Below are 18,027 nucleotides of genomic sequence, written 5' to 3' on the forward strand. Positions count from 1 at the left end.
TTCAGCATTCAGGCCAACAAAGGCAGTCAGAAGAGGAATGCATGCCAGGTGTCCTAGAGGTCAGTAAAAAAGAAGAACTTGGTCTAGGGGAAGAATTATGAATGAGAGACTGCAGCAGAGCTAGAAGATGGTGCCCAGCAGAAGATAATTGGAACAGATAGATTCCTGCTCTTTTAGAGCTTCAATGATGAAGCCTATTGTTCTGTGGTTTGAGGAATGCTCATCATTCACCATAGCTGGTTAACATAATTTATTAAGTTGAATCAAGTACAAAAGGAAAAAGTTCTTTATAATAGGCCAGATTCCATGAGTGGAAATTCCTTGGAGTCAAACAGGGAGAAAATACGCTGCAGTGTTAAAGACTTTCCAGAGACTTCTTCCATTCCACTTTCCCCTCCTTACTCGCCAAAGAAATGCTTTGCTGGACACTAAAGTGGCCACAAATGTGTTCATAAGAAAACATCAGAATATAAAATTAATCATTGTCTCTTTTAGTTAACTTTTTTGGAGTGTGTGTGCAGGGTTAAAGGACAGATGCTATTAAGATGATAAACATCAGCCAGGCACGGTGGCTCACGCCTGTAATCCCAGCACTTTGGAAGGCCAAGGCAGACGGATCACCTGATGTTGGGAGTTCAAGACCAATCTGACCAACATGGAGAAACCCCGTCTCTACTAAAAATACAATATTAGCCGGGCGTGGTGGCACATGCCTGTAATCCCAGCTACTCCAGAGGCTGAGGCAGGAGAATTGCTTGAACCCAGGAGGCAGAGGTTGTGGTGAGCCAAGATCACGCCATTGCACTCCAGCCTGGGCAACAAAAGCAAAACCCCATCTCAAAAAAAAAAAAAAAAAAAAAAAAGATGATAAACATCACTGAAAAGTTTGGAAGTACTACCAGTTTCTATGACCAAGAGCTTTCCAAACAGCTGTAATTATTTGAAGGTCAATGAACTAAAAATGTCCATGTATCGGCTTTAGGCAAAAAGGTCATTAATGCTTTAGGGGACTGTAATAAGTCTGGAAGAGGCTAACTTGACTCTTACCTTCTGCAGTTCTCTATCAGATCACCCTGAGATCCTCTTCAACTGCCAGGCTCCTGGAAGGTCAGAGTCAAGCCAGTGACTGACTCCCTGACCAGCCACACAGAGCCTAAACTTACAACCTACCTGGATTGGCAAGGTCTTCTATGACTTATGTAGCCCCATCCTTGGATGAGGTTGCCACCCACCCAATCCCCCCCAAAAAGATCCATCTTCTATGCTAGCTATGAAAAAAGAGAGGCAATGACAGTATTTCATTCCATCAGAGTTTGAAAAAAGTCTGCAACTTCTATGCAGGTATCTCAAAGCATCTAGGATTCCAGGGACGGACAGAAAGTCCTTCAATCACAACAGAATTCCTGTTTTGCTCTTTAAAAAAGGAGAGAGGACAGGCTGACAGACGCTATGGGTGCTTAGACTCACATGTTGTCCATGAGGTGGGGACTGTCCTCTAATTCTAAAGGAATAGCTTTGGTGACCGTTTTGCCATTGGTGCCATCTCTCAGGAAACTGATAATAAACTACAATGTTTTAAACTTGTACTATATCCAGGAGATATGTAGATATATAAAATATTTTGTTATTTAAATTCCACAAGCGTACAATGTAGGTATTATTTTCATTGCACAAATATGATAAATGAGACAATAATTTTCTCAAAGACACCCAATTAAGCTGCCTGACTGCAAAGAGTTTCAGGCAATAAGATTTAGATTCCTTTAGTTCATCATCTTCTAAAGACGATGCTTTAATCATTGTTTAGCTGGTTACTGATCATACTCTTCTTAAAGCCCTTCCCCATGGGATTTGAAAAATCTGCTTCTAAGCATATCTGAAAGTTTTTTTAATTTTCAAATTTTTTTAGAGATGGGGTCTCACTATGTTGCCCGGGCTGGAGTGCCACGGCCATTCACAGGAGTGATCATAGTGCACTATAGCGTCAAACTCCTCAACTCAAGAGATCCTCCCGCCTCAGCCTCCTGAGTACAGGCTACAGGCATGTGCCACCGCGCCCAGCCATAGCTTGAGGTTTTCACTTACAATAACTGAAGTTCCTACCTTGCCACTTCAGACCATCTACTAAGAAGTCATAGATGTTACTTCAGGGAAAAAAATGCCTGGCTGCAAATAATTCCCTTCAACGGACTTGAAGATAGTTCTGTTAGTGTCTTCCAAGCATAGTTTTCAACTCAGATCCAGTGCTCATGCAATACTCCTTATCTACTGTGTCTTTGTTTCCAGTAGCAATAACACATGAACTTAATAAATATGCTGTCTTTTTAAGAATTTACGGTCGGGTGTGGTGGCTCAAGCCTATAATCCCAGCACTTTGGGAGGCCAAGGTCTGTGGATCACGAGGTCAGAAGATCGAGACGATCCTGGCCAACATGGTGAAACCCCAACTCTACTAAAAATTAGCCGGGTATGGTGGTGGGCACCTGTAGTCCCAGCTACTCAGGAAGCTGAGGCAGGAGAATCGCTTGAACCCAGGAGGCGGAGCTTACAGTGAGCCGAGATCGTGCCACTGCACTCCAGCCTGGGTGACAGGGTGAGACTCTGTCTCAAAAAAAAAAAAGAATTTACATTGGTGTATGAATACAAAGACTGAAAAATGTATTAGAAAGATTTATCATTTAAGAGATTCATTATGAAAGAGTTTAAAGATGAAAGAAATTCATCAAAGGGTTTGTATATTTCAAGAAGAAAGTATGACATCATCTAAATACATATTGCTGGGTTAAATGTTCTTTCCACCATAAGAGAAAAATCTATTCTCTTTTGTCCTAGTGTAAAACTCAGGACTTCTGCAGCTGCCCTTGTCTCTGAAATCTTCAACTTGCCACCCTTAGAGTTCTAAACGCACACCCTACCTCACACCCCACGCAGTTACTCTGCGTCCACACAGCTGAGCTCCGTGTGTTTTAACAGTCATAGGATTTAATTCCCACATCTTGTTCTGATAGCTGAGATTTATAATTTCAATAAAGATTTCAACAGAAAGATGGTAAATAACTCAGAGGAACTTATTTATTTATTTATTTTTGAGACACAGTCTGGCTTTGTCGCCCAGGCTGAAGTGCTGTGGCATGATCCCGGCTCACTGCAACCTCCACCTCCGGGGTTCAAGCAATTCTCCTGCCTCAGCCTCCCGAGTAGCTGGGATTATACGTGTGCACAACCACACCCAGCTAAATTTTGTATTTTTAGTAGAGACAGAGTTTCATTATGTTGGCCAGGCTGGTCTCAAACTCCTGACCTCATGATCCACCCACCTCAGCCTCCCAAAGTGTTGGGATTACAGGTGTAAGCCACCACGCCCGGCCCTTCATAACAATGTATTATCTCTGAAATTCCCTTTCACAACAGTGACCTTGATTTGAAATTTTAAAAAAATCAGGCAAATCTATTAAGACATAATAAATAGAGAGTGGCTAAGACACTCTGAAAACAGATATCAAGGACCTCAACTTCTAATGTTTACTTTTAATCATTTTAACAAATAAGCAAACTTTACAAGATTAGTGAGGTTCTGGTGTAAGAGATGTTTTCACAGTCCCTGAATGAGCCTCACCAGGCTTCCCACTAAAATGTGGCAGGGATGAGAGTGCACCTCACCACTGCAGAGCCCAGAATGGAGGCTCCCCTAGTTTCAGAACTTGAGAACAGTTTCCACCACTTGGCCTATCACTCAGACTCAACGAAGAAACCCAATTGGTGGCTCAGACCTAGAAATGGAGTAAATCTGTTGGCCTGAATAAAAGGTCAAAAACATTTTGTACATTTCTGCAGAAAACTGGACTTTTCATCTATTGCAGGCATTGTTTTTACAGGCAAACAGAATGAGGTCTTCTATCTCTTTCTGTTTCCCCACTCACCTCCCCAAATCCTAAGTCCTCTCTCCTACATTATATGTTCTATTTTTCACCCCTCTGTAACAGTCTAAAAAAGGATAACTGTGGAAGTAAGATATGCCTATTAGGGAACATCTGGAAAATCAGAAAACTACAAAAAAGAAATAATCACCAGAGACACCTGATGTTCCTATTTCAGCCACTTCACTGCTCGGGCTGTTCAGCAGCCCTTGCGCTGCCTGCCAGTTCTGGTCTCCTTGCTTGCCCATCCTCCTAGACGACCGTTCCGTATTCTTCTCTTCTTCAAACCTCAACATTTCCTCTCTGCTTCTCACTCTCAGCTGAAGGCTTCAATTTTGATCCAGGAGAAATCAGAATGGATCATTCTACAAAATGCAGCAGGCACAGACATCTGTCTCCATGCACTCGGCTTTCCCTGGCTCCTAGGGCCAACCCCCCACTTTGCACTGGATCCTGTTCCCCACTCCTCCTAAAGGACTTTGCTCCTGGAATTATTTCCATTCCTGCCTCATTAGTTTTTTCTTCTTTTTTAATGGGTCATTGCCAAGAAAAATGATGTACCGTAACATCTTGAATTGCAACTTCTAAAAACTTCCCATTTTCCTGATTCCTCAGTATCTCCACAAACAAGCTGTGGGCACCTTTCCCAGATGACCAGGTACACCAATGTGACAAGGCTGGTCCCTGTCACAAGTCCCCCTTCTTGCTCTCCCCTGACCATGGCCTAGTGACATTTAAGCACACCCATGATATCCCCTCCTGCCTTTGCTGGTGAACCCCACAAAGTTGCCCAATAAGAGCAACTGTCCACAGGAACCTGTTTGCCCTTGACTCCCCACCTGCTTGGCTGAGCCCGCTTTGTTGGTGCTCTGCCCAGGTGATCCCCACAAGGTATGTCGTGCCTCCCTCTTTGGAACCTGCAAGTACAGTAAATCCTTTATTCATATGCCTTCCCAATGTCATCTCCACAGCCTATTGGAATGTTCCTTAAGGACTCCACAAGGGGTACTTAATCCCTCATTTATAACACATACCTCCATCTTAAAAAAGCCCTCTCTTGAACCTGTATCTTTCTTAGCTCCTACCCAATTTTAAGCTTCCCATTTCCAAGAAAAGTGACTGCAAGAGTTGTTCACATTCGCTCAGCGCCACCCGCCCGGCCTCCCGAGAGGCTTCGGGGACTAGACCCTGGACGCGGATCCTTCCAGCGCTGCGCCCCGGGTCTGCCTCCTCCTCCGAGAAGCCCCCCAGGCCCCGCCATCCTCCTCCTCCGGGAAGCCCCGCCCCCAGGCCTAGCCCTCCTCCTCCTCCGGGAAGCTCCCCCCTCAGGCCTAGCCCTCCTCCTCCTCCGGGAAGCCCCCCTAGGCCTCGCCTTCCTCCTCCTCCGGGAAGCCCCCCAGGCCTTGCCCTCCTCCTCCGACAAGCCCCACCTAGGCCTCGCCTTCCTCCTCCTCCAGGAAGCCCCCCCCCCGGCCTCGCCCTTCTCCTCCGAGAAGCCCCCCAGGCCTCGCCCTCCTCCTCTCCCGGGAAGCCCCCTAAGCCTCGCACTCCTCCTCCTCCGAGAAGCCCCCTAGACCTCGCCCTCCTCCTCCCCCGGAAGCCATCCCCGCTCCCCCGACCCCCTAACTTGCTCTCCTCTGGGGAGCCACGGGGCCCCGCGGCACCAAGAGGCCGAATGGGACCCTGAGGCCACTCTGCCCGCGTCCGCCTCACGCGCCCCTTCAGCGCCAGGTCTGGGGGATCCGCGCCTGCGCCCCGGGGCGACCCTGTCGCGGGGTCTGGCTGTCCAGGCCCGGGGGCCCGGGTGTCAGGCTGGTAGCAGGAAGGAAGGCGCCGGCCTCCCCACCGCCTTCGCCCCATGCGGCGTCCCCGGGAAGGGCCGCGGAAGAGCCGCCGTCGGCACCCAGAGGGCCATGGACAGGGAGCGCCCTGCGTGGTGTTCATGGCGCCGGCCTGGTCTCTGCGGATCGGAGGCGAAGCCAGCCTGGCTCTAGGGTCGCCCGTCTTCTGTCGAGCTGGCAACATCAGTGCGGTTCCCACCGCCATTCGCGCTTTCTACTGGACCCTCTGCTTTTTATTGTTGATTTGTGGGATCTCTTTGCATAGGGGCCCCGCCGTCGCAGCCTGGCGTCCTCGCAGGCGCGTGCCCTCGGAACGCCGGGTGGGCTGCGGGCGCGGCGGGACTCCTGGTCTCTCTTCCCCAGGACGGACACCGGCGTCGCCGCGTCCTACGAAGCCGGGGCGCCGAGCAGGAGGCGCATCTGGGCCCCACCGGGGCTGCCCGCACCTAGCACGCGAACGCGCCCTCCCGCCCGGAGGCCGCGGGCGCTGCGGTCGGAGAACCGTAGAGCCACTCGGCTGGGCGTGGCGCGGCGGGGCGGGGAACGGGGCGGGGCCTGGGCGACGGAAGTGCGCAGCCGCGCGGCATTCTGGAGCCGGAAGTGGGGCGCAAGCTGCGGGCTGGTGTTATGGCAGGTTCGCGGCGCCGCACGAGGCGCCTGGCGGAGCTGACGGTGGACGAGTTCCTAGCTTCGGGCTTTGACTCTAAGTCCGAATACTCTCCAGAAGCGGAGACGCGGGAGGCACGCGAGGCTTCCCGGAGTCCGGATGAGCCGGGCGGGAGCCCCTCGGCCAGCCGGCGTAAAGGCCGTGCCTCTGAGCACAAAGATCAGCTCTCTCGGCTGAAGGACAGAGACCCCGAGTTCTACAAGTTCCTGCAGGAGAATGACCAGAGCCAGCTAAACTTCAGCGACTCGGACAGCTCTGAGGAGGAAGAGGAGCCGTTCCACTCCCTGCCAGATGTGCTGGAGGAAGCCAGTGAGGATGAGGATGGAGCAGAGGAGGGGGAAGATGGGGACAGAGTCCCCAGAGGGCTGAAGGGGAAGAAGAATTGTGTTCCTGTGACCCTCGCCATGGTTGAGAGATGGAAGCAGGCAGCAAAGCAACGCCTCACTCCAAAGCTATTCCATGAAGTGGTACAGGCGTTCCCAGCAGCTGTGGCCACCACCCAAGGGGACCAGGAAAGTGCTGAGGCCAACAAATTCCAGGTCACGGACAGTGCTGTGTTCAATGCTCTGGTCACCTTCTGCATCAGAGACCTTATTGGCTGTCTCCAGAAGCTGCTGTTTGGAAAGGCAGCAAAGGACAGCAGCAGGATGCTGCAGCCGTCCAGCAGCCTGCTCTGGGGGAAGCTCCGTGTGGACATCAAGGCGTACCTGGGCTCGGTCATACAGTTGGTGTCCTGTGTGGCGGAGACGATGGTGTTGGCGGCCGTGCTGTGGCACATCAGCGTGCTGGTGCCCTGCTTCCTGACCTTCCGCAAGCAGTGCCGCATGCTGCTCAAGAGAATGGTGGTCGTATGGAGCACAGGGGAGGAGTCCCTGAGGGTGCTGGCTTTCCTGGTCCTCAGCAGAGTCTGCCAGCACAAGAAGGACACTTTCCTTGGCCCCTTCCTCAAGCAAATGTACATCATGTATGTGAGGAACTGCAAGTTCACCTCGCCTGGTGCCCTCCCCTTCACCAGTTTCATGCAGCGGACCCTGACGGAGCTGCTGGCCTTGGAGCCGGGTGTGGCCTACCAGCACGCCTTCCTCTACATCCGCCAGCTCGCCATACACCTGCGCAACGCCATGACCACCCGCAAGAAGGAAACGTCTGTGTACAACTGGCAGTACGTGCACTGCCTCTTCCTGTGGTGCCGGGTCCTGAGCACTGTGGGCCCCAGCGAAGCCCTCCAGCCCTTGGTCTACTCCATTGCCCAGGTCATCATTGGCTGTATCAAGCTCATCCCCACTGCCCGCTTCTACCCACTGCGAATGCACTGCATCCGTGCCCTGACGCTGCTCTCGGGGAGCTCGGGGGCCTTCATCCCAGTGCTGCCTTTCATCCTGGAGATGTTCCATCAGGTTGACTTCAGCAGGAAGCCGGGGCGCATGAGCTCCAAGCCCATCAACTTATCCGTGATCCTGAAGCTGTCCAATGTCAACCTGCAGGAGAAGGCGTACCAGGACGGCCTGGTGGAGCAGCTGTACGACCTCACCCTGGAGTACCTGCATAGCCAGGCACACTGCATCGGCTTCCCGGAGCTGGCGCTGCCTGTGGTCCTGCAGCTGAAGTCGTTCCTCCGGGAGTGCAAGGTGGCCAACTACTGCCGGCAGGTGCAGCAGCTGCTTGGGAAGGTCCAGGAGAACTCGGAACACATCTGCAGCCACTGCCAGAGGGTTTCCTTCGGCGTCTCTGACCAGCAGGCAGTGGAAGCCTGGCAGAAGCTGACCCTGGAAGAGGGGACCCCCCTGTCCTTGTACTACAGCCACTGGCGCAAGCTGCGTGACCGGGAGATCCAGCTGGAGATCAGTGGCAAAGAGCGGCTGGAAGACCTGAACTTCCCTGAGATCAAACGAAGGAAGGTGGCTGACAGGAAGGATGAGGACAGGAAGCAATTTAAAGACCTCTTTGACCTGAACAGCTCTGAAGAAGACGACCCCGAGGGATTCTTGGAAAGAGGGATACTGGGGCCCCTGAGCACTCGGCATGGGGTGGAAGAGGATAAAGAGGACGAGGAGGAAGGCGAGGAGGACAGCAGCAACTCAGAGGATGGAGACCCAGACGCAGAGGCGGGGCTGGCCCCTGGGGAGCTGCAGCGGCTGGCCCAGGGGCCGGAGGACGAGCTGGAGGATCTGCAGCTCTCAGAGGAGGACTGAGGCAGCCCATCTGGGGGGCCTGTAGGGGCTGCTGGGCTGGTGGCCAGTGTTTCCACCTCTCCAGCAGTCAGGCCTAGAGGCTGGCGTCTGTGCAGTTGGGGGAGGCAGTAGACAGGGGACAGGCTTTAATATCTATTTTTCAGCATGAACGACCAAACCTACCAAGAGCTGGGCTGGGCTGGCGTGGCTGCTGAAGCCCCACAGTTGTGGGCTGTTGAAGTCAGCTCAGCGGTGGAGCTGACCTTGACGTCAGCAGACGGAGACCAGTCCCAGTTCCAGGGGGAGGCCTGCAGGTCCCTGGCCCCTTCCACCACCTCTGCCCTCCGTCTGCAGACCTTGTCCGTCCGCACCAGGCTCTGCATTCACTCCCCCAAGTCTTTGGAAATTTGTTCCTTTCCTTTCAAGTCACATTTTCCTTTAAACTTTTTTGTTTTGCGTCTAAAACTGAAAGAAAGAAAGCTGTGGGAGGCAGGGCCATTGTTAAAAAAAAAAAAAAAAGAGTTGTTCACATTCAACATTTTTTCTTTTCTTCTGTCTTCAACCCAATCCAACATGGGCAACAAGCACACCTAAGTTGCTAAATCCAATGGTTGATGTTCAGTCCTGAGGTAATTTGACCTTGCAGCATCTTTTTGAGTCTGTGGGTCATGCTGTCCATTGTCACACAATTTACTCCCTTGGCTTTTATGACACCTCCGCACACTTGCTTGGTTTTCGGTCTACTTCATTGGCTCTTTCTTTGGCTGGATCTTTATGTTCCCAACTAGAACCCGTTACATAATTTGCAGGGTGCAGTGCAGAATGAAAATGCAGGGCTCTTATTCAAAAATTATTAAAAGTTTTAAGATAGAGCAGAGCACTCAACAAAGCATGGGGCCCTTCTAAGCAAGAGGTCTTGCGTGATTGCAAAGATCTTGTGCCCATGAAGCCCTGTTCCCATCCTCAGAATGCAGCAAAGCACCTGCTCAGTGCTCATCTATAAATGATCTCGTCCAACCCAATTGGCTTTAGATGCCACATTCAGCAACAAGCTTCACATCTTACCTTCAACACCAATCTCTCCATTTTACTTCAGATTCAAATATTCAACTCTCTATTCTCCATGTGCACTGAATATATGAAATGCACTCAAACTTAATATGTCCAAAATGGAACTTTCATTTCCCATCCAAATTCTTCCCATAGTTTTCCCCATGTCAATAAATACCAACTCCATTTTTCCAGTTATTCAGGCCAAAATCATTATAGCCATCCTGAACTTCGCACTTTTCTCTCACATTCTACATTCAAACCACCAAATCCTGCAAGCTCTACCTTCAAAATATTTCCTAAATCCGACCAGACACGACCTTCACTACTTGCAATCCCGGTACAAGTTTCTGTCCTGAGTCACCTAGTCTTCTAGTGTCATAGGCCTCTTGGCTTTCACTTCTGCCCTTGACAGTCTATTTGCCACACAGCCATCCGTTATCTTTTTAAAATGTAAGTCATAGTTTGTCACTTTCAAATCGCAAAGTTGAAACCTTTGAATGCCTTCCAACCTCACTCATAATTTTTTGTTAAGTCTTCAAAATACGGCCTAAAAAACTCTATGTAGCCAGCTTCTGGCTACCTCTCCACCTCAGCTCCTATCACTACCCCCTCAGTCACTTCATCAGCCACATTGGCTTTCTTGCTGCTCCTCACTTTCCTTTGCACTGTGGTTTTCTTTGTCTGGAACACTCTTCACTCAGATATTTGAATGACTCACTTTCTCCATTCAATCAGAAATTTACATGGCACCTCCTCAGAAAGCCTTCTGTACCGAACATAAATCTCAGCTTCCCTTGACTGTTTCCTTTGTTTAAAAGGTGGCACCCCTCTCCTGAACGAGGACCATGCCACACCACTGCCATCTTTGTTGAGTCCCCAGAATTGTCAGTAATCTGCAAAAGTCCCATTAGTTCCAAGTCTCTACTCACTTCTGATGAAATGTCCCATAACAGAGAATGGGATCTGCCTTCCTGGCCCACCGTCTAAAAGCCCAACAATGTTTTCCTAAAGAACAGGGCATTCGCTCTTCATGAGCAATAGAAAACAGGAGCCACAAAGAGCCAAGCAGCAAAGAGCAGAGAATAGATCTGGATAGATGATGAAGAATAACCAGTATACACTCTCTGTCCTCTTAATCTGTTTTGTTGCAGACTGATGTTTTACTCTATGTCTATGCATATGCACATATGCATGTACGTATACATGCGTGCAACTTGATGGCAAAGATCCCATGTTGTATGTTCCTTGTCATATCACCAGCTCCTACAGCAGTAACTGTCACATAGTAAATATTCAGCAAATATTCTTTTGAGAGAACGAATGAAGATGCAATACTATTGAATACATTCACAATTTCTCACCTTGTTCTTTTCACTCAACACAATCACTTTGGGTTGTTTTTTGGTGTGTGTGACAAGTATTCTTCTAAAAGAAATTATGATTTCTTTAAGGAATCTAGTCTAAATACACATGAAAGGAAAGGGACTACTGAACTAAATTATTTCAGCAAGACATTTAGAGAGTATTAGTGATTTTATAATAAATAATGCTATCGTGATTTAAGTGTTCAAAGAAAAAAGATGATGATTTTCCCATTTGTAGTTCAAAAAAAAGATGTCATCAATCACATTATGAGTCAAACCCAAGGATGATTATCGATGACTAGAACTATTAGAAAAAGCATTCAACAGGTAGGCAGTAAAGAAGGGTGGGAAGTTCAGAGTAATCACATAAACAAAGAAAGGAACTATCTAGAAGGCAGACCCATCAGGTGGAGGGAAATTTCAAGGGAAGAAGACTGGACCCTGTTACCTGGGAAATAAGTAAGGCCACAGCGCAGGGAGAAAAAAAGACCTGATACTTTTCAGAGAACAAAAAGTCTGTCTTTGTTAATGCAAATGCATGTAATGCACAGTAGTTTGAGAGATGCTAATGGGTTTTTTATTGCTTTTCTTTGTCAATTACAAATTGCTCATTCCTGAAGATGAAACTAAAATGAGCCATTGAGTAAATTACTTCCAAAACAAGCTGGTGGAAAACGTGTAAACCTGTAAGTGAGTAATATTAAATCCTTACATGTTTTATAGGAATTTAGACTCCAGGCACATACAATGTTTTATACCGATAATGACTATACATTTTTTAACTTATTACATAAAATTATATATGTTATAGTCCAGGCACAGTGGCTCACGCTTCTAGTCCCAGCACTTTAGGAGGTCACGGCAGGAGGATCACTTAAGGCTGTGAGTTTGAGATCAGCCTTGGCAACATAGCAAGACCCTATCTATACAAAAAATAAATAAATAAATTAGCCAGGAGTGGTGGTACACACCTGTAGTCCCAGCTACTTGGGAGGCTGAGATAAGAGGAACACTTGAGCCCAGGACTTCAAGGTCGCAGTTAGCTATAATCATGCCATTGTACTCTAGCCTAGGTGACAGGGCAAGATCCTGTCTCTTAAAAAAAAAAAAAAAAAAAAAAAGTACTGGTTGGGCGCAATGGCTCAAGCCTGTAATCCCAGCACTTTGGGAGACCTCGTGATCTCTTGACCTCTTCAACATGGTGAAACCCCGTCTCTACTAAAAATACAAAAATTAGGTGGGCGTGGTGACACACGCCTGTAGTCCCAGCTACTCAGGAGTCTGAGGCAGGAGAATTGCTTGAACCTGGGAGGTGGAGGTTGCAGTGAGCCGAGATCGCACCGTTGCACTCCAGCCTGGCGACAGAGTGAGACTCCATCTCAACAACAACAAAAAAAAGTATTATTGAAAGTTTAGAACATAGCAACTTAGCAATAAACAAAAGAAGAAAATATAAATCAAAAACAGCCACTGTAAATGTTTTAGTTTATAATATTTCAGATTTTTTTCTACTAAGTAAATATATGATTATGAAAAGTTGTACTCATTACTGCTTAATATCCTGTTTTGTTGATGAAATAATTTTTCATGAATATTTAGCAGTGTAATTATATTGTTGTCTCTTTTAAGCCAATACTATAACATAAATAACACATTATTAAAAATTAAACCATCACTGCAGTTTAAAAGTTAAAGGAGAAAAAACAAAATTCAATTTGGTCATAGCATATTAGTATTTTAATTAGAGACTGGATGGATTTGCTAATATTTTACTCATAACGTAATTGTAGGTTTCTTATTGTGGGATATTTGTTCAGGACTAAGCTAATTTATAAAATAAATTAGGATATTATACGTTATACATAAATTAGGATTGTTTTCTATGCTTTAAAACAATGTTTTTCAAATTATCTGTGTGAAATCCTTTTTTGCAGTTTCCCATCCATCATGTATTGCTATTTTGGTTAAAACAAAACAAAAATTAGTAGAAAAGTAAAATAAGAAGCCACAAACAATCGAAATAAAAGTTTAATTTCTTTATGATTACATTCAATAGACACTAAATTACTCTACCAAATTGCTGTAAAAGTCTCTAAATGCTGACTGTCATTGCCATATTTATCATGAACTTGTAACAAATATTTCATGACCACCAGAAGCCCATGGACCACACTTTGAATAGTGCTGCTTGAAAGAAGACGCTTAATATGTTTAATGATGCACATTTATCAGCAAAAACAATGCTGTTGAAATATTACCACAATATGTGAATTTTCATTTATTTACAAATCATATCTCTAATTAAAATTATTTTAATAATATTCTGGATGCTTAGATTTTAAGTGCTCAGCATATTAAAGACCTCATTTTTTTTTTTTTTTTGTGATGGAGTCTTGCATCTCGCTCTGTCGCCCAGGCTGGAGTGCGGTGGCCTGATCTCTGCTCACTGCAAGCTCCGCCTCCCGGGTTCACGCCATTCTCCTGCCTCACCCTCCTGAGTAGCTGGGACTACAGGTGCCTGCCACCACAACCAGCTAATTTTTTGTATTTTCAGTAGAGACCGGGTTTCACCGTGTTAGCCAGGATGGTCTTGATCTCCTGACCTCGTGATCCGCCCGCTTCAGCATCCCAAAGTGCTGGGATTACAGGCCTGAGCCACCGCGCCCGGCCGACCCCATCCTTTTATTACTTAATTCACGGGTACAATATCCAATTAAGATAAGGTTTGCTATTGCTGATACTGTGTATGGATCTCTATTTTCCGGTAACATTTCTGATCACTTAAAATTACTGAGCCAATGCTTTTCATGTCTGATTAGATCATCCTTGTGTTGGACTCATAATGTGATTGATGAAATCTTTTCCTTGAACTACAAATAGGAAAAGCATCATCTAGTAGTGCTCTGTCTTCAATCTGTGGCTTCTCTTCAGGAATATAATCATGCCACTTGTTCATTTTGTGAGGATTCCTTTAGTGACAACTATATGGTATAACCCACATAATTGGAAATTGCCATGCAGTGTTTAAAGAGCAAACACACGGGTGAGGGGACCAGGTGCCACCTACACTTTCTTTCAAGAATATCTGTTGGAGGCAACCTACAGAATGGGAGAAAATTTTTGCAACCAACTCATCTGACAAAGGGCTAATATCCAGAATCTACAATGAACTCAAACAAATTTACAAGAAAAAAACAAACAGCCCCATCAAAAAGTGGACGAAGGATATGAACAGGCACTTCTCAAAAGAAGACATTTATACAGGCAAAAGACACATGAAAAAATGCTCATCATCACTGGCCATCAGAGAAATGCAAATCAAAACCACAATGAGATACCATCTCACACCAGTTAGAATGGCGATCATTAAAAAGTCAGGAAACAACAGGTGCTGGAGAGGATGTGGAGAAATAGGAACATTTTTACACTCTTAGTGGGACTGTAAACTAGTTCAACCATTGTGGAAGTCAGTGTGGTGATTCCTCAGGGATCTTGAACTAGAAATACCATTTGACCCAGCCATCTCATTACTGGGTATATACCCAAAGGATTATAAATCATGCTGCTATCAAGACACATGCACATGTATGTTTATTGTGGCACTATTCACAATAGCAAAGACTTGGAACCAAGCCAAATGTCCAACAATGATAGACTGGATTAAGAAAATATGGCACATATACACCATGGAATACTATGCAGCCATAAAAAATGATGAGTTCATGTCCTTTGTAGGGACATGGATGAAGCTGGAAACCATCATTCTCAGCAAACTGTCGCAAGGACAAAAAACCAAATACCGCATGTTCTCACTCACAGGTGGGAATTGAACAATAAGAACCCATGGATACAGGAAGGGGAACATCACACACTAGGGCCTGTTGCGGGGTGGGGGGAGGGGGGAGGGATAGCATTAGGAGATATACCTAATGTTAAATGATGAGTTAATGGGTGCAGCACACCAGCATGGCACATATATACATATGTAACTAACCTGCACATTGTGCACATGTACCCTAAAACTTAAAGTATAAAAAAAAAAAAAGAATATCTGTTGGACCATGCATGTGAATTGGCCATTTGACATAAGAACTCAGAGAGGGGGCCAGCTCAAGCAGTTAAATGCTATTAAAGTGAAACTGAAATTTATTATTTTATTAGGAAAAATAACTAAAGTTCTATTTCTTTAATCCATCCTAATGAATTGTTTGTGCAAACTTCGTATTTAAAAAGACTATGGCTTTAGAACAGGTTTCTCTAAGGACAGTATGGTTCTCTAAGCATCTGTTTGTTTAAAATTCAGATTCCCAGATCCCATCCCATAACTACTATATCAAAGTCCCAAAGAGAAGATGGGGAGAGAGGAGAAAGGAATTCATATGTTTAATAAACTCCCCAAGTGATTATTGTGCAGATATATATTTATTTATTTGAGACAGAGTCTTGTTCTGTTGCCCAGGCTGGAGTGCAGTGGCACAATCTCAGCTCACTGCAACCTCCACTTTCCAGATTCAAGCAATTCTTGTGCCTCAGCGTCCCAAGTAGCTGAGACTACAGACGTGCACCACCACACCCAGCTGAATTTTGTATTTTTAGTAGAGATGGGTTTTCACCACGTTGGCCAGGTTGGTCTCGAACTCCTGACCTCAAGTAATCTGCCCACCTTGGCCTCCCCCAAAACGCTGGGATTACAGGAGTGAGCCACCATGCCCAGCCAATATTTTGAAAACTAATGCTTCAGAGCAATTTAAAAAATAATCATAGGCATTACATATAATCCTCAAAGGCTACATGCATAAAACTGGGCATCTCTATTATGAAATAGTTGAGGACTTTGACATCCTTTTCAGCTTTTTTTTCTATCATTTGAATTAGCCTTTTCTTTTTTCTGTTTCTTCTTGAGTCCATTTTAGTAATTTTTATCCTCCTAGGATATCATAATTTTAGTTAGCTTTTAAAATAATTATTGTAATAAATTATATTTAGAAAATAATTTAGTATGCTTTTCTTTTCCATATCTGTCTGATCATGTATGTCCCTATATAGGGATACAAACTGCTAGAGATAGCTTTAGTTTAAGGGAAATGAGAGAAAAGAAGTTTAAAATTTATTTAGCTCAAACACAAAGAGAATGCAAACTGTTAAGAGATATTTTTAAGGGGAATGTGAGAACGGAGGTTTAAAACTTATTTAGTCAAACACAAAGAAAAAGAGAGTCGGCCGGGCGCAGTGGCTCACGCCTGTAATCCCAGCACTTTGGGAGGCGAGGTGGGTGGATACCTAGGTGAGAAGTTCGAGACCAGCCTGACCAACATAGTAAAACCCCGTCTCTACTAAAAATACAAAAATTAGCCGGTATGGTGGCTCATGCCTATAATCCCAGCTACTTGAGAGGCTGAGGCAGGAGAATCGCTTGAACCTGGGAGGCAGAGGTTGCAGTGAGCAGAGATCGTGCCATTGCACTCCAGCCTGGGCAACGAGAGCAAAACTCCGTCTCAAAAAAAAAAGTAAAGAAAAACAAAGAGAGTGAATTTTTTGAAGTCCACATAAAAGATGATAGTTTGGAAAGCTGTTAGTTTATAAGAACCAAGATTTTTGAAAGAACAATTTTTGAAAATCAAAAGGCAAAGATTTGAAAGATAAAGGTATAATATTAGCCTACAAACAAACAATTAAGGTTGTGGTTTTCCAGGGAGTCAATAGGATGATAGAGAACCTGACAAGAATGAGGTCAGGGTGACCTGCATGGCTTCCAGGGATCACACAGAGAAGAGCAGAGATCATACTTGGAAAGAACTCAGTTTCTGCCCTAAAGAAGACCAATACAGCCAAACCAAGGGCAGTCGGGCAGGTGATGGAACCAAGCCACGTTGAAGTCTGTCCACCACCATTCAGGGGAGTGCTGTTGCCCATCCCGCCAGGAGAACTGCTAGCATTGCCTTCATTGCCCCCCGTGAAGGTCTTCCTCTGATCGCTGCTTGCACCTCACTCCATGAGCACCCAGGAGAAATGTGACCCGTATACATCCTGAGGTTTCAGTCAGCCCATCTCAACTCTACTATAAATATTTTTCAATAACCCAGCACTTTTTAAGGCCCCTAAAAGAAAGGGTAGAACCGTGGACGCCCGACAGGACTGGGTAGTGCAGAGAGAACCAGCAGCTCAACTTGGGTGGTTTCAGAAAAACAAAAAACAAAAACCAAAACAGTTCAAAACTTCACTTTGAGCCAGGACAGTGGAAACAGCCACAGCTGTTCTATTAATATCAATATTTTTAGCAGAGTCTACTTTCCTCAGGCTGCAACTTTTGTTACTGGAAAAGTGCAACCACCTCTTAACTGATCTCCCTGAAACTGTTCTCTCCACCCTCCAGTCTTTTCTGTACATTGCTTGCAACAATTACCTTCCAAAAAATCAAATGTGGTCATGTTTGCTCTCTAGAAATCTGTATTATCCTGTTGTTGCATACAAGAGGAAGGCCAAACTCAGCAGCATTAACTGGACTGCCCTTCAAAACCCAGTCGCAGTCAAAATTTTAGCCTCAACCTATGCCTCTGCCAGTGTTTACACTTAAATGTTAGCCATTTCAAACAGGGCAGAGCTTTTCCATACGGTTGAATATGTACTCACTGGTTCTTCCTCCTAGATTATCATGAACTTGGTTCTCTGCCCAGCAAACTCCTTCCCAACTCAAATCCTATTATGACCCTATAAAAAGTTACTTGCTTTCTCTCTCATTTACCGAGGTGCTTTATTCAGATTCATCTAAAAGCATCCATCAGATTCTTTTTTTTTTTTTTTTTTTGAGACGGAGTCTCACTCTGTCGCCCAGGCTGGAGTACAGTGGCATGATCCCAGCTCCCTGCAAGCTCCGCCTTCCAGGTTCATGCCATTCTCCTGCCTCAGCCTCCCGAGTAGCTGGGACTACAGGCACCCGCCACCACGCTCGGCTAATTTTTTGTATTTTTAGTAGAGATGGGGTTTCACTGTGTTAGCCAGGATGGTCTCGATCTC

General features: G+C 45.9%; 1 protein-coding gene and 1 pseudogene across 1 annotated transcript; one reads left to right on the top strand and one right to left on the bottom strand.

Moving 5' to 3' along the window:
• The window catches only part of LOC109025815 (fatty acyl-CoA reductase 2-like), a 306,120-nt pseudogene that overhangs the window by 196,370 nt on the left and 91,723 nt on the right, over window positions 1-18,027 (bottom strand).
• On the top strand, window positions 6,337-11,522 carry LOC101146937 (nucleolar complex protein 2 homolog). Its single transcript, XM_055380719.2, has one exon. It carries the CDS (start codon window positions 6,386-6,388, stop codon window positions 8,615-8,617), a length of 2,232 nt encoding a protein of 743 aa, XP_055236694.1. The 5' UTR covers window positions 6,337-6,385; the 3' UTR covers window positions 8,618-11,522.

The sequence above is a fragment of the Gorilla gorilla genome, chromosome 11 (genome assembly GCF_029281585.2).
Source record: "Gorilla gorilla gorilla isolate KB3781 chromosome 11, NHGRI_mGorGor1-v2.1_pri, whole genome shotgun sequence".
NCBI classification, from domain to species: Eukaryota; Metazoa; Chordata; class Mammalia; order Primates; family Hominidae; genus Gorilla; species Gorilla gorilla.